The sequence below is a fragment of the Lineus longissimus genome, chromosome 8 (assembly GCF_910592395.1).
Source record: "Lineus longissimus chromosome 8, tnLinLong1.2, whole genome shotgun sequence".
Classification (NCBI taxonomy): domain Eukaryota; kingdom Metazoa; phylum Nemertea; class Pilidiophora; order Heteronemertea; family Lineidae; genus Lineus; species Lineus longissimus.
Window position 1 is genome coordinate 15,466,451 of NC_088315.1, and position 27,845 is coordinate 15,494,295.

The 27,845-nt window shown below is 41.0% G+C and overlaps 1 protein-coding gene and 1 long non-coding RNA gene across 2 annotated transcripts; one reads left to right on the forward strand and one right to left on the reverse strand.

Annotated features, from left to right (window-relative positions):
• Positions 1-14,431: 14,431 nt before the first annotated feature.
• On the reverse strand, positions 14,432-16,049 carry LOC135492903 (uncharacterized). Its single transcript, XM_064779622.1, has 3 exons — positions 15,678-16,049; positions 15,138-15,383; positions 14,432-14,864 (listed from the first exon to the last, which is right to left on the reverse strand). The coding sequence occupies exons 1-3, from the start codon at positions 16,007-16,009 to the stop codon at positions 14,696-14,698; spliced, it is 747 nt and encodes a 248-aa protein (XP_064635692.1). The 5' UTR covers positions 16,010-16,049; the 3' UTR covers positions 14,432-14,695.
• Positions 16,050-26,357: 10,308 nt separating this feature from the next.
• Positions 26,358-27,167, forward strand: LOC135492158 (uncharacterized). The gene is made up of 3 exons (XR_010448035.1): positions 26,358-26,456; positions 26,663-26,744; positions 26,972-27,167. It is a non-coding gene; the product is annotated as an uncharacterized LOC135492158 (long non-coding RNA).
• Positions 27,168-27,845: the final 678 nt, after the last annotated feature.

Here is a 27,845-nt window from a genome sequence, read left to right on the forward strand (position 1 = left end):
TGTTCACTGTGGCCATTGTTGTCCAGCACGCAGTGCACACCCCCACAGTTGAATGGTTCAATCTGCTGTGTTACAAACAGATTCATGTAATACCCAACTCGAAGTAATGAATGGCTATTTTTAAAATGGCTTGAGGAATTAATAGTTCATCTGAGGTCAACTCTCCCTTAAACGATGAATTTCAAAGTCATTTTTTGGGGTGTTTCTGATAATTATGAATCAAATTATTGGATTATTTGGAGCTCTCATGACCGGCACAACCCATTTCTGAAGTAATATTTAGAAAATCATGGCATTTTCACAAGGCCTAATCAGTTCAATTGTTCTTTTGTCTTAGTTAATGACAAGTAAACGAATTGTCATTTCACCCAATATTAATCATTTTAATCATTGTATCATCCCTGCAATTTTCAAATTCCTCGCTTTTTCCGTTTTCCCAAGGATCACAAAACTTGGTCACAAAACGAAAGTGAACATGCCCTTTAGTACTATTAGCTGCTGCCATCTGTTCATAGTGCCAGAACTAAGCTGGGTAATTGACAGACCATTTGCTGCTGCCACCTGGTAGTATTTGGGTAAACTGGACTGTTCTCCTTTGATGGTGAGCTACATCCGCCTTGTGATGTAGTCCTTGTGTGAATAATTTTATTGCGAGGTACAGACAAGTATTATCTAACAGTTAATGGTCTCTAAATAGTGGTTTTAAAAAGTTAAGATGTAAAAGGTGGTTTAAACTGCATAAGTTTGTATTTTAGGAGCAGTGGTCGAATAAGATATCTTGGGTTTTTCCCAACTGTAAACAATAAGAATGGGCTCCAAATTTGTATGAGAGAACCAGATTTTCTCTGAAGAAATGTGAATAAAAGTCACATCTAAGACCGAAGATATTAAGAAAGAACGTTGTGAAATTATGAATTAATAATTCAGGCATCGTTTGATGTAGTGGTGAAGCCCGGAACATTGTATGTTATTGAAATGAATTGGCCCCAGTGACATTCAATCAAATGACCTTGTGAGAGGTCAGAGTCGTCTGCTGCATTTCGTGGCCTGAAGTTAACAGTTTTGCTGTACTTTGAGTGGTGATGATGAAACTTTGTCTCTGATGAACTGCATATTCATTTGATATTCACGAGAGACTTGTCCTCTGGGCATTTATTAATATGCTGGGTGCAGTGTAGAGAGTTTCATGGACTAATATTATGAGCCAGGGTCGATGATTTGGAGCCCTTGCCGAGTGTAACCGTGGTATCAGAGCAGAGTAGAGTTCATGGACTAGTTACCGGCCATGATCGTGACGATTTAGAACCTTTGTTGGGTGCAGCATGAGGAGTTTCATGGACTTATACCAGTCGTGATTGTGATGATTTGTGATCTACGCTAAGTGCAGTATCTGAGTATTTGAGTAGGAGGAGTGATGGAATAGTTTAATAGTCACTAGCCATGATCGTGACGATTTGGAATCTTTGTTGAGCGCCGTATAGAGTTCATAGACTATAGGATAGGATGACGTGCTTTTAGGACGTGCCGCACTCGCTGTGTTGAATGTTTGGAGGATAGTGACGTTTCACCGTAACGCCATCGTGGAATGCTGATCAGCGTCTATTTATCGTAGGACATTGCGCTATTTTTCCTGGTTGTGGCGTCGCGAGTGATGATAGCGTTTGGACTTTGTCGCAAGTGACATCCGCGTACTGAGGACGTTTATACTTTATAGCAGAAATTTGTGTGTAAATCTACTGTTTCGATTACGAGATGACAGAGTCCCACATTGGGTTCAACATTTAATAGTTCTTGTTTAAGGTATTTTAATACCCATCCCCTTGTATTTTGCAGAACACCGATTGTGTTGTTCTCCGAACCCTGCGTGTCACTGTGTCTCACCGTCGTCGCTTGAATGTGGGTTATATATACATTTTTGCAGTACAAACCTAGTGATTTTTAGTGTTAAGATCACCTGGTTTGGTCTTTGGTGAGGCGTTTGATAAGTTTCAGGGTCTGGTTGCAGTTTTGGCAACAGGTTTTCCTCTTTGCAGTTGCAACGGTTGAGAGTCATGATTTAATGACTGGCCACATGCTCCCATGTTTCTCATTAGGCTCCGCTTGTAGTTGTTTATTCAAATAAATAGGTCAATCATTGGTATAATATTATAGCTTTAGTCTCATTTTAGGTCGTTGTCACTCTATGGCCTAGGCAATCTGACTATATAATTTCCCTCCAGCCAATATATTCAGTAGTTTGAACCCTCCTCACACGGTGGGCAGTATTGGTCAAGTGTGGGGGTGACGACGCAAGAAGGATTGTGTTACACTTGCAGGCAACACAGGATGCTTTCAGAGTAAATTTTCCTGATCGGGATCCACCTGTGAAATCAACGATTTGGTCAAATGTCATGAAGTATCAGGATCATGGAACCAGCCAGAATCGCAACAAGGGGAATTCGGGGAGACGCAGAACAGTAAGAACTACTGAAAATGTGGAAGCTGCTCGACAACAACTTCAACAATATCCAACAGCTACAAGCGCCAGGCAAAATGGATTAGGGCTTTCAAAAACCATCGTTTCACAAGAAATGATCAGCATCAGCATCCGTACCCAATTCATGTCCGACATCAACTTACTCCAGCTGATCTCAGTAGAAGAGAGCAATTTGCAAGGTGGTTCTTGAAAGATGTGAAGTGGACAAGCAATTTCTTTGTTTTTTCAGCATTGGGGATGAAGCTGGATTTGCGATGAATGGAATGGTGAACACACACAATGTTATCCAATACGCACCCGCTGGTCATCCTCACCCAATCAATTTCAAAACAAACATGAGTCGTGAAAAATTGACAGTCTGGATTGGACTTTGTGGGACTGGTCGTATCATTGGACCCGTATTCTTTGAACGAAACGTTAATGGAGCTATGTATCTGGAGTTGATAAATCAAGATGTTGTTCCTAATCTGGAGTAGCATTTTGAACGCCAACCATGAGGAATTTTCAGACATGGGCTTTGTCTTGAAAGAGGTGGAGGACATGTTGAGGGTTTTAGGGCATAAAGAATAAATGTGGGGGTGTGTTATTGTCATAATAAACGGATAAATGAGAAATAATTTTTTCATCCTTTTCCATTGCCCAAATCAATTCAAAACCACACATGCAGATTTGGACATTTCTGAAATCTGTCTAAGGTTTTGAGTACAATGTTACTCAGTCATCCGTGACGGTAGGCTACAGCTGAATATATCCAAAGAAAGCTTATAGCTCCTACTTTCTGGAATGGCTTTCAGATTTTCTATGCAATGTATACTTTTAGAGTAATCGCCCTGTTTCGGTTGGTTCTGTTTTTTAAGGGACGCCCTGTACAGAACTGGCTGAATTCCAGAGGATACCAGATGGCCAAAACCCTGGCTTTCACTAACTTGTAGCCTTTTAAACCGATCTGGGCAACGCGACTCCTCCAGATCCAGCAGATCGACCTTACCAATATGCCGAAGCCGGAGACAGATGGCTGCACTTATTTGTATGTGATGAGCATCTTGGATGTTTTTAGCAGGTAAGTTTAATGAACATCAGTACTTTTCATTCGTTGAGAGCATGTTGTTTCGATGATTGCTCCAACAATCAGTTCAAGGTCTTTCATTCAACCCCCATAGCCTTATATTTGAAATTAAAACCCCTTTATTTACGTAATATGTGACAATTTACTTGTCATTACAAATGTTGTCCTTATATACTTTTGAAAAATGACAACCATATTTTACCAGGCTTGGTGGTTCACTCGCATCCAAATTGGTATTGATATCATTTAGAGAATGGTGGTTGTCATGCTAATTCAAAACATGGAAAACAACATGACCAATGTTGATTTTTTTACCTTATATTGGAAGTAAGCCAAAAAGTGCTCGTCTCGGAATATAAAATTCTTTGCAAGGTCACTATCCGGGGCCAGTTTCAACTCTTGTCTCTAGGAGGAATAAAATTTGTATGCTATCAGACCATGTTTATGTCACACTAGTGTTTGAAGTTGCGCATGATGTTGACTGACACTGGGAAGGATGTCATCTGACACTTGTCATTTGGACACATTTTCACTAATGCAAAAGCCACCTGGGGTCGGAATCTAATTCTGAGAAATCATTGCGATAATGTGATTACCAGTGGTGACCATTAAAACACAACACAAAATCAAAAGATCATGCAGGCTTATGTAACTGATTTTCTTACTTCTCAGGTATCTCTGGTTGGTGCCAATGCAAAACAATACTACTGAACTAGTGAAAGAAGGCCTGGACCGTATCCACAGACAGTATGGGATTTGAAACAGCCCAAACAGACCAGGGTGGGGAGTTCAAGGGAATATTGAATTCCTATTACAATGAGAAAGGGATTGAGGTTTGCCGGTCCTCTGCTTATCATCCGAGATCCCAAGGAAAGGTAATCTAAAATTTTGATACACAACGATGTGCTATTCTGCATGAAATATTATTAATATTTTGGCTGTGAACATAATCATTGGCTTGAGTGTAAGTTTTCAGCCATATTTTCCATAGTGACCATCGATATCAAATCTGGTACACATGTATTTTATGTCAGACAATAAGCATTGCTTGTGAGTTTTATAGTACCTTGAAGAAGAATCAAAGATTGTCCCCCTGAATTGTCACCTGGCTTCTGATCAAAAATAGTACTCCAATACAAAAGCTGTGATTTATGAATGTTTGCTTTCAGAAAGATCTCAAGGGACTTGGAAGACTATACTGTGCTTCAAGAAGTTTGAAAGATTGGATAATGGTGACTGGATGGATGAGTTGAAAGATTCTCTGAATAAATATGACCAGAGAGTGCATCGATCTTTTGGTATGTGGATTTTGTGCCGTTTGGGTCACGCATAATTATGTTTGAAGGGAAAAGAAATGCATGTTATTTTTCATTACCATTGGGCAACATCACAAATAACTCATGCTCAAGTTAAGCTAATAATCCAAATTACAAATTTGAAAATGGGAGCGAAATCAGAAATCATCATTACCAGCTATCCCGGGAAAAACCCCTCCATAGACGGCGCCACTATCAATTACCACGTGACCGACATGGGCCAATCAAATTTGAACAATGGCGACATCAGTACCAAGGACGCGCGGTCGTATTGTTGACTACAAACTGTTATTAAATGGGCCAGAAATACCGATTTATTCCAAGATTTCGAATAAAAAGCCCTTCGACGATCCAGAAGAAACGTTGTGGGATATACAGAGGGTTATTTCGAGGCAAAAAGTTGGTCAGGTATGTGAAATATCTGCACATTCTTATCGTTCGATTTTTGAATATTTTTGCTGCTGTGTAAATGTACACAAAATGTACAGGGTAACTGCAGTGCATTTGCGTCGTTAAGAAAAATGTCGAAAAATGTCAAAATCATAATTCTGCGTAACCATCCGACCTTTTCAAGGCATTAATAAGTGGCTAGTGAATGTTCTGAACATTGTTTGGTTTCTTATTTGTAAGTATCGTGATGAGAATTTGAAGTTGGGTTCGGTGTTTTTGTGGTTGCGTACCGTGTCTGAATATGCTTAGAAATTCATTTTTTTCTGATTTTTCAATCCACCAAAATCATGGTTTGTGGTGACCATCCGTCGAAAATTTATCTCAGTTGATTGCTTTGAACTAAACTGAACAAATTTATCATATTATTGAGGGATATTTTTGTGTGTGAAGTCATGTGAAGAAACATACTTTTGTCCAGTGTTTTTGATAAAACAGTGTGTAAATGTGTGCATGGGGCATTGCATTTTTCCGGGGTTTTAAATCCATCAAAATCATCGCTTTTTGGTGACCATCCATACTATTGATTAGGTGCATTGTTTGTTATTGACTTTGCTCAACAAATATATCATATTTTCCCTGTTTATTTTGAAACATGGGTCATTCAAATGTGAACATGTGTTTTTGTGTCATGTTATGATTCTACTTGAAATGAAAGCATAGGAGCCCTTGGAACCAGACATTATTTTTCTTTTCTTTGTGTTTTGCCTGATTAGGCTTTTGCGCACATGATTTATCAGGGTTCTTTAGTATCAATCTTTAATTTGGTGGACAATCCATATTTTTTTGTGCAGCCATGTACTTTGTCTGAATGAAATATTCTATAAATATAAAGTGTCATTCTTTTTTTCTTTGCAGGCGAATCATTACTTGATCCAGTGGAAGGATTGGCCATTGTCTGCGTCATCCTGGCAGCCCGAAGAAAACTTGGCAAGAGACATCATCGAAGCTTATGATCGTCCAGGCGTGTCGAAGGAAAGGATCGACGATGCAGTTTTGAATTTGTACATGGCATTGCAGAAACGTTTGCGGTGTGGTGGTGCAGTTGTCCCAATTGAAGTCCACTTCTAATGTCTTTCGCCACTGCTTTGGCGAAAAGGGCCAGCCTGCGAGTGTTCGGGGATATCAAAGTTATACGAAAATCGAGTTGTCTGGGCTGCCGTTGCCCCGGTGTTGGGACTACATTGTCGATAAAAATGGTGATGGTCATGCACTTGCCTTCCCTCTTCTCTTGAAGCCTGTGTTATCATTCACGCTGCAAAACTACGAACTTGACCCTGACAGTCACTTGTTGAAACCTGTCGGTGAAGTTGTGCCAGTGGAACGTGTTTTGGTGCGTGCGTGCATTGACGGAATGAAACTAAAACAAGGATGCTAGACATTAGTCTCGGTGTGCAGAACGGATGCCTTAGACTTAGTCGGTGCATTCGGATTGGATATATTTCACAACGCCAGTGCTTATTGATTGGTTGTATTCTTTTACAGTGTGTATTTTTGAGTTGATATAGGTGCTTGCATACGACATGTGTATACTGTACATGTAAAGCCAAAATTCTATTTCCATAGGTGCAGTCCATTTTTATGAATATCATGCATTCAAAGTCATAGTGATTTTTTCATATCAAATGTTTCATATTTGTGCTTGTATTCACTGATTCCCGGTCTTTTTTTGATTGGACAGTTTCACATGTTTGTAGCAGTTAATAGCCAGTCATTCTGTATGTACATGTACATGTTTTTTACATAACTTTTTACAAGCTTCCACCATGAGTTTAAGCAAACCTGTTCAACTTCAGTTTGGGCCATTCAGATCCTTTCCTCACCTTGGAAAGAAGGTTTTGTTTCATGTAAATATTCCGTTGTCTCTGTGCATTGAATGGGTGGATGAGGTTGAGTCGGACAAAGAAAATTTGAACTTACAGTCAGTCAAACAAGACAAATTTTATAGAGGGAAGTTGAATGATTTTTTATCACAGAAAAATCTGGTTTTGTATCCAGGGTCAACACGAGTTGTTGATAGGTTGATCAGAGAGTACCCATTGAAGCGGAGGTTGTTTAGGAAAAAAAGAGGAAATCAACGGACTGCCTTGTTGAAGAAATGTTTGACGGTTAATTTTCTGCAGTCAGATATTGTCAACCCTGTTGATGTCCAGGCTCAAAATAACAACCTCCTGTTAAGTAATATTACACTTGCTGCCGAGTTGTCAGTCATCAAAGAAGCAGTTGGTGTTTCTAAGGCAGAAATTCTCAGTTTGAGAAAGGAATTGTCTGCCTTGAGTAGGAAAAGTTTTCAGCAAGAGGTAAAGATTGATGATCAGGTGTTCGAAATAAAAAATTTGCGAAAAACGAATGCTGATCTTGCTGACCATGTTCAGAAAATAATTGGGGTGAATCAGGATTTTCTATCCCCCCAAAAGCTGGTTTTGCTGGAGTCGGTCGTTCTTATCAGAGAAAAATTCTGAAACAGATGCGTTCAAGAGCCGAATGTGGTTTGTGGTTTATGAGGCACTATGGTCTAGAAGTTGAAAGTATTACAGTTCGTGATGATGACAAGAATAGCCATAATATTGTGAGTGATGGGCTTGAGGTGTCCGAGGAAGAAAATGTGTTGCAGCTGCTGGATCGGTTTTATGTATCGGATGCATTTTACCATGAGTTGACCCTTATTTCCAATGACTTGCCACGTATATATCTAATTAAGCAGTTGGTTCCGATTTGAATGTGTTGTGTCACATTCAGCGAACCCCAGGCAAACCAGAAGGTGCTGAAAAACGTGTGGAGGATGAAATCGAGTTTGCAGTAAAGTCTATTCAGAGCAAGGTTCCTGGTGCAACCAAGTTTACTGTTAAATTCTGTGGGGACGGAACAAATGTTTCGAAAAGTTCTGGGATGTGCCTTATGAGTTTTTCAATCTGGCCAACTGATTCCAAAGGTCTCAATTCTGCTTCCATCACACTGTAGCAGTTGTAAAGGGTCATGAGAGTTTTGAGCTTTACAGGACTTCATTCGCAAATGTTTTCAAATCGATCAACGCCTTGTCAGTTGCTGGTTGTCTTGATATTGATGGTGAAAAGACAGAACTTAGCGTCTGTCTGGCAGGAGACTATAAGTTTCTTCTTCTGGTTTAAGGCTTGTCATCGGCAAATTCGAATCATGCTTGCATTTATTGTCAAATCCATTCAGAACATCGTGGGGATGAAACAAAACCAAGCAACTTCTACTGGCAGGATGATATTGTTAGGTCCATTCAAGAAATGAGGGCAAATTCTCTTTCACTGAGTGTCCAGAATTTAAATGGTTGTAAATATCCTCCGTTGGTCCAAATTCCCCTTATGAAGTGTATTATCGATGAATTGCATCTGATGCTCCGGATAACTGATCGCCTGACTGCAAATCTCATTAGTGATGCAAGTGACTTAGATGACAAAGAGAGAAATGGTTTGTGCCCTAAGTCGGGCTATTGTCATATTGATGAGTTGGTGAAGTGTTTTTCTAAGTGTGGAGTCTTCTTCACAATTTGGAAAATCAAAGATAGTACTAGGAAAAGTGGTGGTCATGGTTTTACCAGTTTGGTTGGAGGAGAGAGAAAGAAGTTGTTGAAGCATCTTACGCAGCATCTTGCATCTGGTCATGCACTACATCCGGAATCTTTGTCGGCTGTCATTGAAGTCTGGGACAAATTTAGTGTCTTGTATTCTCTGGTGAACACAGATTATGATAGCGATGATCATGTTGAGTCTGCGAACATGGCTGAATTAGCCAGTGAGTGGATACATTTATTTCTGAAAGTTGCAGAGCTTAAGCGTAGGGGTTACAAAGCCTCAAATATTACCCCATACATGCATTGCTTGCTTTATCATGTGCCTCGTCTTTCAAGTGTTCATCTCGGGATAAAGAAATTCTCTGGGCAAGGCATGGAGAAAGCAAATAACAATGCGAAGTCTGTTCATTTGCAACATTCAAATAAAGTTGATGCATGTGCAAGCATTCTGAAAGGTACCAGGAGACAAATACAACTGAAAGATGTAAGTAGAGAGAGCAGAGGGTATGTGAAAAGAAAGCTTGATTATTGGGATGAAGAGATCTACAAAAAGCGTGCAAGGTCCGAGTATGGTTATGATTTGCCACCGGTTGACTCTGACGAAGTGAATGTTGATAATATGACTGTAGAGGAAATGAAAGCAAAACTGGTGATACTTGGTGTCAAGAATAGGTTTAAAAAACCTGACAAAATCAGAGAACTGCTGAAAAAACATCTGATGTAATTGTAAATGATATCAAGTCATGTGCAACTTGCTGCCAGTGTACCAATCCTTCCATTGTGTGCTTGTTGTGATAAATGTATCATGTCCTATCCTGTAGCCAATTTGCCATAACTCTCAGGTAACTTTGAAACTCAAATCATGTGCAAAATAATTTTAAAATTGTTTGGTTACTGTGCTGATGTCATGTGGTGCTTCTTGTTTACAATTCAAGAATTCCTCTCAAATAGATGAAATAAGTGTGCAGCTTTGGCATTATAATATAAATGTACTTTTTTTTCCAAATGTGGTGCTGGCTAAAAAGCATGGCCAGGTATCGTACACTGTTCATGTAGTCTTAGACATCTGCATTTTAAAACCTCAGGAAAGCTTTACTTTTTACAATATTCATACTTGTAATTATAATTATTTGTAGAAAACTGCATTTTATGTACCGGTATATTTGTATTTATCATTTTTGTATTGTGAAACAAGCAGTATTACTGTCTCATTCCAGATATTTTAAGAGTAAATATTGAATGTTTTGCCTGTGATCACTGAGAAAAATACTATTATTTTCTGTCCGTACATGTATAGCAAAGGAACTTTATTAATATTTTGGCCTCGTGCATAATAAAAATTCTATTTTGTGAACATATTTTGTTGTATTTGTCTCTCACTCTCGGAACTGTATTGATGCTTATGAATCGAGTGACATACATGTACCATGGGATGGGATGATGTTGCCCCGATTGTGATTGTGATACATGTCCCTGGATACCAATGTGAGGATGCCCTCTGTTAGGACTCTCGGACCCCGACACCATCTGTCGTCAGTCCCAGTCTTCTGGCACTGCATAAAGAAACAAGTAATCTTGGGTCTTCAATATATTGAGACAACAAAGCTAATGCAAGGATGTCCCTCTAATAGGACACCCAAGTCCTTAGACTGTCCTCCACCCCACCCAGTCGATGGGAAAAGACAAAACTGCAAGGATGCCGGTCTATTAAGACAAACCCCTGGCCTATCTTTCATACTGTCCTCGGCCTCACTGCAAGGATGCCTGTCTATTAGTATTAAGAGACAACCCTGGCCTGTCTTTCATACTATCCTTAAAGGTAAAGCACAATGTAAATAAAAACCGATTTTTCCATACTCATATGTAAACATGTGATTAATAAAAACATTCAAAAGCGTATTTTATCTTTTTCACTCATTCACTGTTATATTAGAGCCACATTTGCAACTGGCTATACAGGCCTGAAATCATCGTCTGCTACATAAATGCGCCGCCATGTTGATGACGTATTACCGTGTATCCTCCTCGCGCTCTGACAGGTAGACCGCTCCATCATATCCATTGTGCATGTTGTGTACATTTCGCCCGTGTTTCTTCTCGCTGATTTTGACTATACTTCCTTTGTTTGACAAATAATTTGACCGCACGATGGAGGCAAAAAAGCCTAGAAAGGATGGAGGTAATCGCTGTGCAGCTTGGAACTGTAATAAATCCAAACTCAGGGATAACATCGGTGTCTTTGAGTTCCCCAAACGGGATAAGTCACCGGATCGCTTCAGATTTTGGTGTTCACTGGTTGCTAGGACGCGAGCGGATTTTGTTTTTGCTGCCGGGACCTCACGTCTTTGTGCCGATCACTTCGACCCCGACCATATTTCAAACCTCGGTCAAATACGGTTTTTGGAAGCAAACGATCCAGAGAGGGCAAAGAAGACGAGATGGCGTTTGGTTGATCATGCCCGGCCTAATCCTGACCTGATGCCACGCAGACCATTGCATGGTTCCTCTCGTGTATCGCCCGCAGTGACAGTGACACTGACAGCCGCATGCTCCACTGCGACACCAACAAACATACCGGCCTCTCAAACACCGAAGATAAGGTCAGCTGTAGCAAAAAGGCAGCAAATAAGGGTATGTTCCATACTACATGTACTATACTTTGTGTAAATGAAATGATGAATTGAGAGAAAAAATTAAGCTTTATGTAACCATGGTAACAAAACGTTAGGCTATTATTCTGAGTATAGTGATGGTAACTGATAGCAGGGTTTTAAATAGGGACTAGGGTAGCATATTGATGTAACCCCAGTATTAATTAAGCCCCTGCCTGTGTCGGTGCTATTGCTACTGATTGACATAGTGCACTGGTATTGATTGGTATAGTGGTATGGTAGGCCTGCTTGAGATTTTTGGTCCACTACTCAATAAAAAGACTAATATCATAATCATACCAGGGCTGCAAGCAAAAGAAATATTCATACATACAACACTTGACATTTCAGGACCTTGATGATGCACTGGCAGCTGTAGCAGCAGACACCCCACCAGATATGACAGACATGCCAGAGGTGACAGAACTTCCAACAAGCCTGCCTGTGGAGGTGCAGACCAATTTTCGGAAGTATCATCGGTCAATAAGGGTCCAAGTGGGAACAGCCTCAGTCACAATTGGTGAGTTCAATAACACAATGAATATGAATGCCATTGTCATGATTGTGCACAGTAAATTATCCCTATAATTTGTCATGTTTGTTTTGGGTGTCTATAAAACTAAGATGCAAGTTCTGTTCCTATTTACAGGCACTCAAACTGACCCACTGCCAGCATGCTCATGCTCTGTCCCTCCCATCAGCGAACCAGTACCTTCTGTTGAAGAACCACGCCAAGTAGAGGACATGGAGACAGATGTCATCTCATCTGAAGAATCTGAAAGTGAAGATGAAGTGATCGACACTGTTTCAGACTATGAACCAGATAGCTGCGACAGCGATGATGAAACAACTTTTTCTGATGACGCTAATGAGACAGAGTTAGTATATTACTAGCATATTTTCTTCATGCCTGTACATGTATTCTAGCTTGTAAGTAATGGGACCAACATTTTCTTGTTTTTATGTTTTCAATTATTACAATTTCAGAAAAGATCCTATAGCAGAGAAGAAATACATCGTCTTCCATTCCTGCCTCATGAACCTGTTCGCCACATGCCCTGTTTGCAGTTCTGAGTCGACTCGAACAATCAAGAAGATTGGCACCTTCATATCTGTCTCCCAGAAATGTGTCAACAAACATTGCAGATTTGAAAGGCAAGTCTTATACAACCACATTGAACTTTGAAGTTTGTTATGTAGGCCTACCCAAACTAATTGGACTTAGAGTTATTACATGTCTTATTAAACAAAAACATATTTCTATCATTACAGAACTTGGAACAGTCAACCAATGTACAAGAGGATCCCAGCAGGGAATGTTCTCCTATCAAGCGCCATTTTATTTTCTGGGGCGATTCCATCCAAAATCCTGCAGGTGATGAGAATCCTTGGTTGCCAGTCCATCCATAGGAACACTTTTTTCGTACATCAGTCACGGTTCCTCTGGCCAGCTGTTCAGGATGCATGGAGACAAGAGCAGAGAGAAATCTTGGATGCTGTGAAGGAAGCAGATTATCCCTTGGTGGTTGGAGGTGATGGGCGTTCTGATACACCTGGGCATTCAGCAAAGTATGGCTGCTATACACTCATGGATCTGGAGACGAAGAAAATCCTGGACATCGAACTTGTTCAGGTCAGTATTGCAATACATGAATATTCAATTGTTTTGTATTTGAGCACCTGGCAAATGCTGGCTATCATTTACATGTATCATTAATACACCTCATTACATGTATATCTCATTCTAGTCTACTGAGGTGAAATCATCAGTTCACATGGAAAAAGAGGGTCTAATTCGATGCACCAAAGTTCTGCAAGAGGAAGGGATTGTTATGTACAGCATCATTACAGATCGCCATGTTATGATTGCGAAATGGCTGCGCGAGAACCTTCCTGAAACGAAACACTTCTTTGATGTGTGGCACCTTGCCAAGAGTGAGTCGATTATAGGCATACAGGCATGCCCCCAACGAACCCCTGCATGACTGCATGCTTTTCATCATGGCATGTTTTCTATGGCCACCAGACCTACTAATCCAATAACCCATTCATTGATGCAAAAATATTTTTTATCATAAAGTGTGTTTTTTCTTTTTTTTATATTTCCAGATCTGAAGAAGAAAATCCTCAAGATTTCAAAGGAAAAGGACTGCCAACTAGCAGCAGACTGGTGCAAGTCCATGATGAATCATGTGTATTTCATTGCATCAAAAACACCGGAAGGGGACAGCGCACTACTCAAGGCAAAGTGGTTGTCTCTGGATGACCACATGCACAATGTTCATACAGGCCATGGAGAATTATTCCCCAAATGTGCTCACAAAAGAATAAGGAAAAATGCAATGAGAAACAAGAAGTGGTTTGAAGCAGGTAAGACCTTGTGTCACTTTCTAATCTCCCTTTGCCCCAAGAGATAGAGACACCCCAAGTTGGTTCTGTCAGCAACTCTGAGAAATTGTCGATGTTCTAATTTTAGTATACAGATGGATGCAAAAATGATTTTATACCAAACTGTACATCTAAATTTATTAGCTGCCTAAGTTCCATCATGAAGGAATGAAAAGCAGGTAAAACATCCATTCTCTAACATTTAGGTGATGAAATATTTCATTACATAATACACCAATGAATACTGTAATATGAAGACACACACAACATGTCGCTTTTTTTAATGGTGCATCCTGTACTTACTTCTCTAACAATTACTTTCAGGTTGTACCTGGCAGGACTACACAACAATGAGAATGGAAACAAAGACCAGGCAGTAACAAGCACAGGTGATGAAAGATGGTCAATCATATTTCCAAAAGTCAAGAAGGGGGCTTACTCTGTTCGTCCCATCAAGAAAGCTAGCACTCACGGTAAGGCCAAAAGAATTTAGTAATTACAAAATTATGACCATTTTATTAATAAATTTATTTAAATGCTTTCAAATATTAAAATTAATAATAATCTATCACAGTTAAAACCAGTACAAATCTTACTCAGAATGTTCTATTCACAGATTACATCCAGAGATTACTTCCTGAAGTCCAACGAAGATGCATCAACAATATCCAACCTGAGAAGAAGAACACGTACGAAGCACTGTGCGCAAGCTACGATCATCCAGACAAAGCCACTGCTGTTGAAAAGTACCAGACAACGTTCCGTCGTTTTAACAACAAATGAACTTTCAGTCTTTCACTAACTTGTGTCTTACTTTTTCTTGAGAGTGGGGTATTTAAAACCTACAAGTTCTCCTTCAGCTGGAAATGTCTTTCGAATCACATCCAAAGCACAGGCTGGCAGCGGCACTCGATTTTCTTTCCCTAAGAAGCCCCAGCACCAGGCAACTAGCTGACAATATGTGATGTATCTGTATTTCCTGAAAGATAATGGCATTCATTTTAGCTTCTGGTGATGTACCGGTATGTGTAAATTCCGGAAAAATTTAAATGCTTAACTATAACATCATTTTGAATTGTTGAACCATCTTCTTCTTCTTGTAAATAAATATATTGATTTGCATATCATAACTAAACCAACTTTACTCTAGATTATTGTTTTGTATTTAGGGCTGACTATTGACTTGTAATAATATATGACTCTGGTTGGCTAAACCTAAACCAAAGTATAATTATTTCTATGTTGAACTTACATATTCATATTGATCTCCCCGTCTATGGCCACTCGGTGTTTCTTCTGGTACAACCTGTAGGCCGCTTGTAGAACCCATACATCCAGGCAGTTGGAGCTGAACCCTGGATGCTTAGTAATGCATACGATGTCGCCACCGTGGTCGGCATTGAATTCTTCCATCTTGTTCAAAATGGGGACCTTTTCAGAGCAGCACGCATTTTCTTCAGGGAAAGGTGAATTCACACACACCTTTCCACAGTCGCACCTAGTAATTAGAAGAAAAATACTTGTAAATGTATGGAAGTCAAGTTGTATTTGGAAGCACTACAGGTATTTTACAGGTGCATTCACTTCACAGTGCAAGTCAATCCAAGGCTGCATCTTGGACTTGGCATGTACACATGCATGGATGGACTGTTCCACTGTAGCCTACAATACAATTGGCAGGGTAGATTATCTGCATCGTTTTGGCTTTTCTCGGAAATACATAGCACGGACCAAAGTTCGAAGGTTAACATTAGGCTAACTGACATTTTCAGACAATGTTTGACACACGTACCAATCCGTTGTGTTCATTCTTGATGCCCATTTGGCCTTCACCCCGTCCGGATCGTCAGAATGAGAATCTGATTCAGAAGCCGAAGTTTCCGAGCCAGACCCATTGCCACTGCCTTCGGAGTTGAAACTCGGCTCGAATTGGTACCCCTGAACCTCTCCTGCAACCATAACGCGATCCTCGAGTTCATCTCCCATTAAATCAACCGATGATATTGATTCACTCGCTCCAGCATGTCCAGAACTAGCTAAATCGTCGTCACTATCACTCGAAATCGAAGAACTGCTGATATTGTCTGCCATTGTTATTGCTGATGATACACGGTAATACGTCATCAACGGAAGACGGCGCTAGTGGTCGTTTTTGTAGCAGACGATGTTTGTGGAGCCCGGTACAAGTAACAAAAAGCTCCAAAAAAATTTATCTTGTGGTTTATATTGCTAATTGTGACTTTGAATGATTTCATATGACGATCAGGGAGCGATATATTCGAAGTTGTACCCTCAGATTGTGCTTTGCCTTTAACCTCGGCTGAATACTGCAAGGATGCCTGTCTATTAAGAGACAACCCTGGCCTGTCTTTCATACTGTCCTTAACCTCGGCTGAATACTGCAAGGATGCCTGTCTATTAAGAGACAACCCTGGCCTGTCTTTCATACTGTCCTCGGCCTCACTGCAAGGAAGCTTGTCTATTAAGACAAAACCCTGGCCTGTCTCTCATACTGTCCTCAGCCTCAGCTGAATACTGCAAGGATGCCTGTCTATTAAGAGACAAACCTTGGCCCGTCTTTCATACTGTCCTCAGCCTCAGTGCCTGTCTAAGACAACCCTGACCTGTCTCTCATACTGTCCTCAACCTCCGCTGAATACTGCAAGGATGGCTGTCTATTGAGACAACCCTGGCCTGTCTCTCATACTGTCCTCGACCTCAGCTGAATAATGCAAGGATGGCTGTCTATTAGGACAACCCTGTCTCTCACACTGTCCTTATTAACTTCAGCTGAGCACTGCATGGTCTAGGAAGATAACTTGAATGGAGAGGACTATGTCATGATGTCCTTTTAACATGCAACTGCCCTTGTCTTAGGTAGAATGCTGTACGTGTGTTCAGGGGGTGCCCCCCCCCCACAGACTAGGGGTCCCTCCCACAGTCTACGGGGTCCCTCACCAGACTAAGGGGTCCCTTCCACGGACTAAAGACCAGGCTCTCTCTTTGATTGTGCTAGTTCAATCGCTCAATGGTGCCTAAAATTGAATTATTCAGACAGGGGTGGGACCTGGGTCAAGCAACCCCTTGCCAATTGTACAATGACCACATAGAGATGAGGAAAGTAACTGCAACTTGTATGTGACAATAACATAAAAACTCTTAAAGGCAAAGCACAATGTAAATAAAAAAAAAACCGATTTTTCCATACTCATATGTAAACATGTGATTAACAAGAGGCCCAAGGGCCTGGCGCTCAGCTGAGTTGTTGCTGCGTTGTTCGTATATATTACATTACTCGTCAAACTCTACTAAACTAAGGACTCAAAGCCTAAGGATATTAGCTTCTGGATGTGTAACAGTGAATTACGGTAGACTGGCGCAATCTACTTCAAGCAAGCTCCACCCTTGCAATGTGTGCGCAAACAGATAACCTAACCTATATTGGACCATCAATTCTACACACAGCAACATGATTCATCCTCAGCTGTTGCCATGATGATGATGATGATGATGATCCTTTTCGCAAATTGGTCGTCTTCTGTCTTTCTTCCATACTTTAGTGCCACCGGATGTAGTCTGCCCTTGTGGAGGGAGCCTTTCAGCACAGGACACAAGAATCCATGCGAATTGAATCACATGGAGAGACTAGCCCAATCACCTGCTTTTGGCTGGGTAGAAATGGGTAAATCTCGCAGACTGGACCTTAAACTCTAATGCCGACGTGTGAGGCCGGTCTGACAGATGAGCAAGTAGGGTCCACCTAATGCAGAAGGCACCAGTTTCCCTAACTAAAAGGGTAACATTAACAAAATGCTCTACCCAACCCTATTATTGCCTAAAGGCCTGTGTACACTAGTAAAATATCAGCAACATTTTTACAACATTTCCAGTTGCAACAAATGTTGCAAAAATGTTGCATAGTGTGTACAGAGCAAAACGCGTCTTACATTTACAACATGTTGTAAAATTGTTGTAAAATTGTTGCAAATTAAATGCAATGCAATTCTTTGTTGCATGTTGTAATGAAACGGCCAGGGGCCATTGTGCTCACCGTATACATCTTTTAGTAGGCAGGATCATGCTTAGTTTAGAGGTGAATATGGTGAACACAATCAGGCATGAAGACTTTTTTTAGATGTGTATTGATGTCAAGTAATAAGACAGGGCAGTATATATAAGTTTATGATCCAACCAATAATTGTCTATGACATCAACAAGATCAATATCGTGTGATTGCTAAGAGTCCCTGCAATAAAAAATTCATCGAAAAAAAGTCATTAATAAGCGAGATATTGCATGTCCTACTTTTTCAGTTTTGACTCCCTGGTGGCCAAATCAAGAATCAGATCAGGCCAAAATTCGGTGTCAGAGATTATCTGATGTAGGGGGTTACATGTACCAACTTTCAAGTTCATAGCTTCAGCAGTTAAGAAACGTGCCATAGTTACACTCTAATGGCCAATTTACGCCATTTGACCTCTGTGACCTAGAAAAGGAGGTCAAATCCAAAAATCGTAGGACATGTGGTGTATCCTTGCTAGAAGTCCCTGCCATAAAAATTTTATCGAAAACAATTCACTCAAATAAGCAAGATATTGCACTTCTTCCTTTTTCCATTATGGCCCCCTGGTGGCCGAATAAAGAATCAGATCAGGCCAAAATTCGGCATCAAAGGTTATCTGATGTAGGGGGTTATATGCACCAAGTTTCAAGTTCATAGCTTTACTGGTTAAGAAACGTGCCATAGTTTACACTCTAACGGCCAATTTACGCCATATGACCTCTGTGACCTTGAAAAGTAGGTCAAATTGAAAACCCGTAAGACATGTGATGTATTCTTCCTAAGAGTACCTACCATAAAAATTTTATCGAAAACAAGTCACTTATAAGCGAGATATCACACTTTTTAGATATCCACTTTTGGCCCCCTGGTGGCAAAGTTGAGAATCAGATCAAACTGAAATTCAGCACCAGAGGCTATGTGATATAGGGGGTTATATGTACCAAGTTTCAAGTTCATAGCTTTAGTGGTTAAGAAACGTGCCATAGTTTACACTCTAATGGCCAATTCACGCCATATGACCTCTGTGACCTTGAAAACAAGGTCAAATTAAAAACCCGTATAATATAAAATGTATATTTGCTATGAGTACCTACAACAAAAGTTTTATCGAAAACAAGTCACTAATAAGCGAGATATCACACTTTTTAGATATCGACATTTGGCCCCCTGGTGGCCAAACAGAGAATCAGATCGGACCGAAAATCAGTGTCAGAGGTCAGCTGACCTAGGGCATTCTGTGTACAAAGTTTCAAGTTCATAGCCCTAGCAGTTAAGAAACGTGCCACTGTTAGGATACGACGACGACGACGACGACGACGACGACGACGACGACGACGACGACGACGACGACGGACACAGCGCTATCGTATAGACTCCCCTTACGGTGAGCCAAAAATGTTGCAAACTCTTCAGCCAATCAGAAATAGGATTTGCGTCATGTGATCTACCTGAGGTCATGTGACTTGAACAAGAAGCAGGTATAGCAACTCTCAAGTGAGTGTCTTGCTTCGTAGGGTGATGAAACCTTTTCTAGAAGTTTCATCCATTCGCAGGAAGTTTTTTTATGACGGCTTGTCAGTCAGCCGCAACTCCTTTAACAGGCAGTGGTATGCCCCATGATCCACCCTCATTTTGATCCAGGGCCTGGTCCATATTCTCTTTGGTTATTTCGCCACCTCTTCCGTCTCTCAACAATGACAGCTAAAATTGCTGCAGAAGCACTCAAAACACATCTTCTCTCCATGGAATCATCCATTTTCCCTCCAAAATACCTATTTCCCTTTGTTCCCACTAAAAAGTTTGCAACAATTTACCAACATGTTGTAAAAATGTTGCTAATTTGTTGCATTTTGTTGCTAGTGTACACAGGGCCTTGAAGGGCTTGTTGCAAAATTGTTGTAAAAATGTTGGTAAAATGTTGGTAAAATGTTGCTAATATTTTACTAGTGTACACCCTGCTTTAGTCAAGTGAAACTCTTACAAACCTTAGCAGAATGCCACCATTGAAATGTTGATAGCAAGTAAAAACTTTAAACAGATAGACTTGATTTTTTTAACCAACTGCCACATGCGGTTTTCTTTATTTAGTCAATTTTGAGGTAAGTATTACAGAATGAAATACTTGAATACTAAGATTGACTGGCTCTTCTGATGATTGATTGCACTGGTGAACACCGAAGTCGATGGGATGTGCAAAGTCATAGCTCGATCCTCTCTATTGGTCATCTGTGATGTGGTCACCAAATATGTTCAAATGCAGCTGCAGAAGTGCAGATCATTCCTGCAAAACATGATGAGGAGATAACATTTTAATTTTGATACATAGCTAAGCTAGCCAAGTTTTATATCAAATACAAGGCCAACAACAACTGATAAGGCGCTAGGGCCGAATGATCAAGGAAGTTCATTGAGAATGAATTGTGATAAGAGTGATGAATCGGCCCCGTTTGAAGCATTGTGCTATGTACAGTGTGCATGTGTCAGTGTGTATCAGCTATCGCATTTATTGTTTGTTGACATTTCAAATCGCCGGAGTCGATCCTCAATTACACTGTTTATGTACATTGGCAACCTTACCCGATGATATCAGAACGATGTTTATTATTGTCTTGTTTATTCACATTAGTTCTGCTATGTGACAAGAGTTATTTGTTGAGTAATCCATGATTTAAAGCCGGACTTTGACATCGTTTCTCAGACCAAGCTCAAGCTGCATTTCGCAGATGTTTTTCAACGATCGTCGACGAACTATTTCAAATTAATCACATCCAATTAAACAATCCAAGCCTTCCCTAATGTCATCAACATGCAATAACACAAGCAGCCAAATATTATCGCCTATGAAATTGTGCATTTAATGAGAACTTACCTCCGAATTGACAGAACGCGATCTATTCCATAGCATGGTCTCCTTACGTCTGAACTGCGCAGACTCCGAGACGTGACGTTCGCTGCACGTGGGATAACTCGCGCGAAATTTAAAATGCTCTTCTTAGGGGGTGCTCACTAAATTACGCCAGTAACACCACCTGGTGAGAAATTCATGAACCACGCCTATTGGTAATGAAAGAGAAAGCTTTGCTCTATAAGATTAGATTTGATTCATGATCCCCAACTTAAAGAATTAGGAGAAATCAGCTGCTGGAAAGTTTTTTGGAAAATTTCGCTTGGTGCCACCTTGTGGCCAAACCGCTCATCCTGCCGGACCCACGTTTGGTCTATTCAGGAGTCCTGAAGGGTCTCAACGCCTCAGAGGGAAAATATATCGCCTATCCGCCATAGTTTTGAAACGTGCCTGTTTAACGGACAGACAGACAGACAGACAGACAGACAGACGGACATTCATTCTACCATTTACTCATATGAATAGCTCAGCTTGTCAGCTGAGCTAATAAAAACATTCAAAAGCGTATTTTATCTTTTACACTCATTCACTGTTATATTAGAGCCACATTTGCATATACAGGCCTGAAATCATCGTCTCGTCAGCCTCCTACGATAATTGCCTAACTCACTTTTCAGGCATTTGGAGTTGTATTGCCTAAATCATCCCTCCAACAGCAAGGCACCTTCTGTAAAAATGCCTAAGTCATTGACCAATAGAAACGCTGCGTTATGCACAATTATGCAGATATGCCTATCTCAGTCATGTGGGTTAGGCAATTTAACATACAAAGTAGAATTGCCTAACTCAGAAAATATGTGAGTTAGGCACTTGTATACCAAAAAACAATATGGCCGCCCCCACTTCAAAAAGATGCCTGATCTCATCTGATGATGCTATTGCCATGATACAAGGCTGGGATACAAGTGGTAAGCTATCACAAGTGCTTTATACATAATTCCTCCCCCATTTGGTTGATTTCAGGGATATATTTTCATTCATCCATGTAAAAAAGTAGCAGTTTTGTATGGCCTAGTGAATGCAGCGCATGTGTGTATTCCATGATTAGGCTTATAGGCCCATGCATTGGCTCACACAGTGACCCATATTGTTGCATAGCCTGTGGCATACTGCTATGGATGTTATTTCAATAACATGTGTAGCACATCAGTTCATCAGGCCCCCTACTCCAATTTTAGTACAGCTAGGACCCTTCAAGCGTAATGTACATTGTAACAATACTAAAAAGCAACGTCTCTTCTAGGGTCCGAGTCCGAACACGATGATGAGATTGAACTCGATGCATCAGAGATTGTTATCAAGCATGTCGAGCCTGGTAAAGAAGGAACAGTGGAGATTGGTGTTGAGGCTGCACCAGAGCTAGAGTCCGAACATGATAATTCTGACCGTGATGCAGATTACGTCCCCAATGATGATGAGAACGAAACCTCTGAGAGTGAAATTGATGCAGCAGAGATGGATGTTGAGCCTGATACGGAGGAGATTGGTGTTGAGCCTGCAGTTGATGCAGCAGAGATGGATGTTGAGCCTGATACAGAGGAGATTGGTGTTGAGCCTGCAGTTGATGCAGCAGAGATGGATGTTGAGCCTGATACGGAGGAGATTGGTGTTAAGCATGATGCAGTTGATGCTAATAATGTGAGTTTGTTCTCCTTTTCACAAGCAGAACTTGCCATCAAGTAAAATGTTTGAAAGTCAAAATTACACGTGTTTGCTCACTGGAAAATATAATAATACCGTCACACGATGTCACTAAAGTGTCTCATTGAATTGACTACAGCCCAGTACCGTACTGAATAATGTTTTCTTATTTTACTCAGAATGATGAAGTTGCCAGTCCAAAGCGTCGTAAGCATCTAGCCAAATCTAAATGGAAACAGAGCGTCACTAAATTGCAGCGTTTGAAGGGGGAGGGTTTCAAGAACCGGAAGGGCCAGGATAGGCAGGCAAAGCTAATGGGGCCACCTTGTACATCGGGATTCTGCCGTAAATCTAAGCTGCGAGGCTGCCAAAGTCTGACTGAGACAAAGCGCCAGGGAATTTTTGACAGATTCTGGGCAATGAATTCATGGGAGGAGCGCCGTGTATACATTCATACATTAGTCGATCAGGTAAATTCAATTTCTCAAAATATCAGCAGTGATGGCAGCAGAGCTCAATTTACCCAAGCTGATCATGGTCCACTTCGTAGCTCTAATCGTCCAAACAAAGATTATACCATGCAGGCCAACCCATCATTTGAATTCCCTTCAGTAACATGATGAAATTGGAGGAATTTGTTGCTAATGTAGATAAATATTTCTTGCAGGTTGACCAAAAACAGAAGAGTGTAGGCCCAGGATCAAGGCGAAGTTGTTCCCTCACATACCAACTTAAACTAAGTGATGCTACTGCAATCCAAGTGTGCAAATCCTTGTTCGCTTCTACACTTGGCATCTCGAAAAGAACCATTGGTTCATGGATGACAGATCTAGAGGCAGTCGACACAAACCCACCCCGACCCAAGACTCCTAAAAGCGGCGAGTATTGGAGTGTTAAACAGGCACTTGAATTTGGTTCAGTCTTGACCTTGTGGATGACCTAGGATCTGAGGGTGGACAGTAATCAAAAATCTACTCAGGCAACCCGTCTCGACACAAAGTCTGATTGATCATTGCAAACTCTTTCTAAACTAGTGGCTTTTCACCTTTTGAGTTCATGACTTGCATGGAGGCGAGTTGCATTCACTCACTCACTGCTTTGATTTTTCTTTCAGGAAAACGTGTCCCTGTGGCAGAGGCTGATCGCGAATTCCTGACGACTTGGCTTGCTGGTATGCCGACAGTTCCATCGCACTACTGCCGTAACATCCCTACATACCAAACCAAGAAGTTTCTGTATCCTGGGACAACAAAGCCCAACCTGTATGGCAAGTACAAAATAGCAGCAGAAGAAGCTGGTTTCCGAGTTGTGAGTTTGACCGTTTTCTCCGAGACCTTCACAATTCAGAACTACTCTGTATTCATCCCAAGAAAAGACCAATGCGATGTTTGTATCAGTGCGAAACATGGAAACACTGATGACGATTTGTTCACTGCACACATTAAGGCTAAAGATGAAGCCAGAGCCGAGAAACAACGCGACAAGGACCGAGCGAGTGAGAGTGAGAAGGTTTCTGTCTGGACTCAACGATTGTACAACTACCTCAATTCAAAGGAGGTCAAAGTTGGAATCCACACCCATGACAGGAATATGTCTGTGAACAAGTACATTCGTGTCCATCAGAAGGAGACTATAAACCAAAACGACCTATGGCATGGCATCAAAGGGGTAAGCAAGGCAGTACTCGAAGTGGGCAAAGGGGCTAAAAAACGACATGGCAGTACTTGGCATGAACAGTTGCACGACAAGGCCCAGCCATTGGCAACGCATCTTCACTATGCTGTGAAAAACTGTGATGGCGACGCGGACAAAATAAAAAAATCACTTGAAAATGTTATTAATCATTATACAGTACAACCTCTCTATTGCGGACACCCTTGGGACTGGGCCAAGGTGTCCGCAATAGAGAGGTGTCCGCACTAGAGAGGTTATGCCAAATCGTCCGATAGGTGGATTTGAAGTTCCCGCCTTGCAGGTCTTGGTTTTCTCTGTGTCGACATCTAGCGTAGAAACTTTAAACCTGTTGGCTGATCGGTATTTGCTTGTGATGTTGCGTTGAATGACGTGGGCTACTTTGGAACTCAGAGCGTGAATAATCTCTCTAGTAAAAGGTGCCCCTTGTATTGCGAAATCTTCTCGACATGTCATAATGTGTGAAAAAAACCCCATAATTTCTGTCCATCAGCCACCTTTGATTAATAATTAATTTTTTCTAATTTCTCTACTAACGCATATTCGCCGCAACACTGACAAAACCGCGTGGATTTATGAGTGTCCGTTGACACAATACATGCAATAAGCCTATGTGATTAGTTGAAAAGATGAGTAAACAAATGCCGCGGCTTAATTAGGATACAAAAACACAATGCCATGGGGTAATTACGTTGATTAATTACGCAAATATCACACCTGTCGGGCCTACTTGACTCTCCAAGCGCACGCGGGAAACCATTGTTTTTTGCCTACTGTCCGTAATTGGGAGGGAATTGGACCAAAAATTGGCTATCGCCCTGTCCGCAATTCGGAATAGAGAGGTGTCCGCCGTACAGAGGTTTTTGTAATTTGAAATGACTTAGAAAAAATCGGGACTGGCCGGACGTGTCCGTAATGTAGAGGTGTCCGCCTGGCAGAGGTGTCCGCTGAGAGAGGTTCTACTGTAGTAATGACCACAGGGAATGTCCTGTTACTTCCCGATGCCGAAAAGACAGGAGTTATAAACCATCAAGGGTAGTTTTGACAGCACAGACAGCAAAGGATCTGTTACAAAAAGCGATTCAGGGAAATGTTGTGTACAAGTACCCTGCGGACTATGTTTTCGGGAAAGACACTTTTCATAGCATGGCCAGCTCACCAACGTTTTCTTTTCAGCAACGTCGCGCCGTCGTAACGTAACGACGTAGGCCTATGTACAAGCGCAACGCACCTCGAGAGAAATTTCTGACACTCCAAAAAAAGTCCCAATAAAAGTAGTATACGTTCATCAAATAGTTAATTTGAAAATATAAGCAATATCTGCATTACCTAAGCTTGCTAATACTTTTTATCTGATGAAAATCCGTTCACTAATTTGTAAGTTTCAATTAGCAGAACTTGAACAATGCCCGGCTTAAAAGCCGCTTGACGTCATCTGTGTTACTTTTGCGTTATGAACGAACTTGGTCATCAACCGTTCACTATGTCCATCTAAAAATAAATCTGGGGAATTCCGGTGGGACTGAATATTTTCAAATTTTATGACCAATCAGAGCTCATCTAGGCCTTCAGTCCGGTGCAGTCGCATTTATTCTAGGACGTAAACTTCCGAAGTAAAGTTTTCCCCAAGTTTACCCCGTTTTCTACACTTTCCGGGAATCAAATTCAAAATGCGACGCCACACACATAAAGGTAAGAGTCAATATATACTTCTGATCATCGTTTCAAAAAGATCTAAGCAGATTTAGCACCGTACACATCGATTGAAAGTTGACACATTTCAAAACCAAAATGGGCTGTTATTTGGTCACGTGATCGTCACTCGAACTACTCTACTCGCGTCACGAGATAAGTCACGTGACGCAAGTGCTTGTTGCTTATTGGACCGACGCCGTTCGCGTCACTACTCGCCTACGACTCGCCCAGTCTAAATTTAGATCAAAACAACATGGTGAACACGAGGCTATTGTTTACACTTTGGAAATCAATGTTTTGGAGTGGATTTCTGTACTTTCGCACGTTTGTTTTGAATTGTTGGTTGAGTTTGATTGATGGATACGCTCAAATTGTGAAAAGTCTTCATTCATGATGGTAATTAATGCTAGATTTAAAGGGATTCTGCATCCAAAAGTTGAACTTTGTTGAACTTCTTTTCAGTTGGATGACACTGACACACATCTTCCTGGACCCATGCCAGTGTTGGGTTGATAGGATTGTCCTTGCACCTTGGTTGCCTCTTCTCCTTCATTAATGGTCTATCACTGATAATGGTAAGTCACTGATACTAGTAGTACTTGGACCCAAGCACACAAGTAGCCAGTAGCTGCCCGGCTAAACACCTCTGCCCCAGGCACAGGTGGATGTGCCGGTGTGCTGGGGGGGGGGGGGGGCATCTACTAAGAAATACTAGTATTCATTTACCCCCTCTGTCTTTCACTTCGAGTGTACTTATGAGTTTTATAAATTTTCTTTTCAGATGGGGTAGCTTGAATTCCTCTGCTGTAGTCCTACCTATTCTGCCGAGTACTTGATTGCTAAGCACATCTTTTCTAGAACATGTAAGTAAGGAGACATTACTTTACTATCAAAACCAAATGGATCAAAACAGTAAACACAAGACTCATCATGACCTGTACACCTTTTTATTGATAAAGACATTTTGATGTTACATCAAAGTACAATTGAATTGTAGGCCTCTGTACATGTACTTGTAACACATTGATACTGATGACTAGCAAATGCGGGAGCAAATGTTTAATTCAGTTTCTTTCTTCCTGATTTTCAGAACATGTCGTTCATCCCTGATTGTGATGGTGGTACTGTTGATGGAACAGATTCAACGGTTGCCAATCCTGTTGAGTCACTGCTTGAAGAATTCGGTCCAGTAGATGCATCTTCTCTTTATCCGGGGCCATACTGTGAAGCCGCTGGTTTAAAAAAGGAGCATGTGTTGAATCGTCCAGTTGCCGCAATTTGTGAAGATGCCCTGAACAATGGTGTTTTGTTTGAATTAGCCACATTCTTTAGGCGGAACTCCGTACCCAAAAGTCAACTTGTCAATTTAGCATTAGATTTAGGTGGCCATAGGTATACTTCTGCTACTTTCAAAGAGACACTAAGGAAGCATTTGGACTACTTGTTGAAGAAAAGGAAGACATCCCGCTCCAAAGGAACACTTGACAAAGCTAAGATCGCCTTCCCAAGGCCTACTTGTCCTTCTAATAATGACAGTACCAACAGTTCAGAATTACCAGAGCAACAGGTGCAGACTGAATCAGAAACCATTGTTATCAGTGAAAATCCTATCATTGAACATCCTGCATCTTCTCCTCCTGGTAGTGACCCTCTAGTGCCAGTCAGGGAAACCAGGCCCTCTAAATTCTCAAAACCTAGGTGTCTGTGCATCCAAGATCATAACCGTATCACATATGAGACTGCGCGAAATGAAAGATACCTGAAAAAGTTGACGAACAAAATACAGTCCCTGAATACAGAAATCAAAACCTGCGAGGGCCATTACAGTAAAGTTAATGTTGACAGGAGAGACAAGAGGGCCAAGGAAAATTCGAAGGAATTGAAAAATCTACGGAAGGTTCACAGGGAGACACAAGAGAAACTTGAACATTCGTGTGCAGAAAACATTAGATTGAAATCAGAAA

What these genes read in the sequence shown, in the direction of transcription:
- LOC135492903 (XM_064779622.1), bottom strand. Translation starts at nt 16,009, where the DNA reads ATGACGTATTACCGTGTATCATCAGCAATAACAATGGCAGACAATATC. An exon ending in AGAATGAACACAACGGATTG is followed by an intron (nt 15,384 to 15,677) that starts GTACGTGTGTCA and finishes TCTAATTACTAG; the next exon opens with GTGCGACTGTGGAAAGGTGT. An exon ending in GGGGAGATCAATATGAATAT is followed by an intron (nt 14,865 to 15,137) that starts GTAAGTTCAACA and finishes ATTATCTTTCAG; the next exon opens with GAAATACAGATACATCACAT.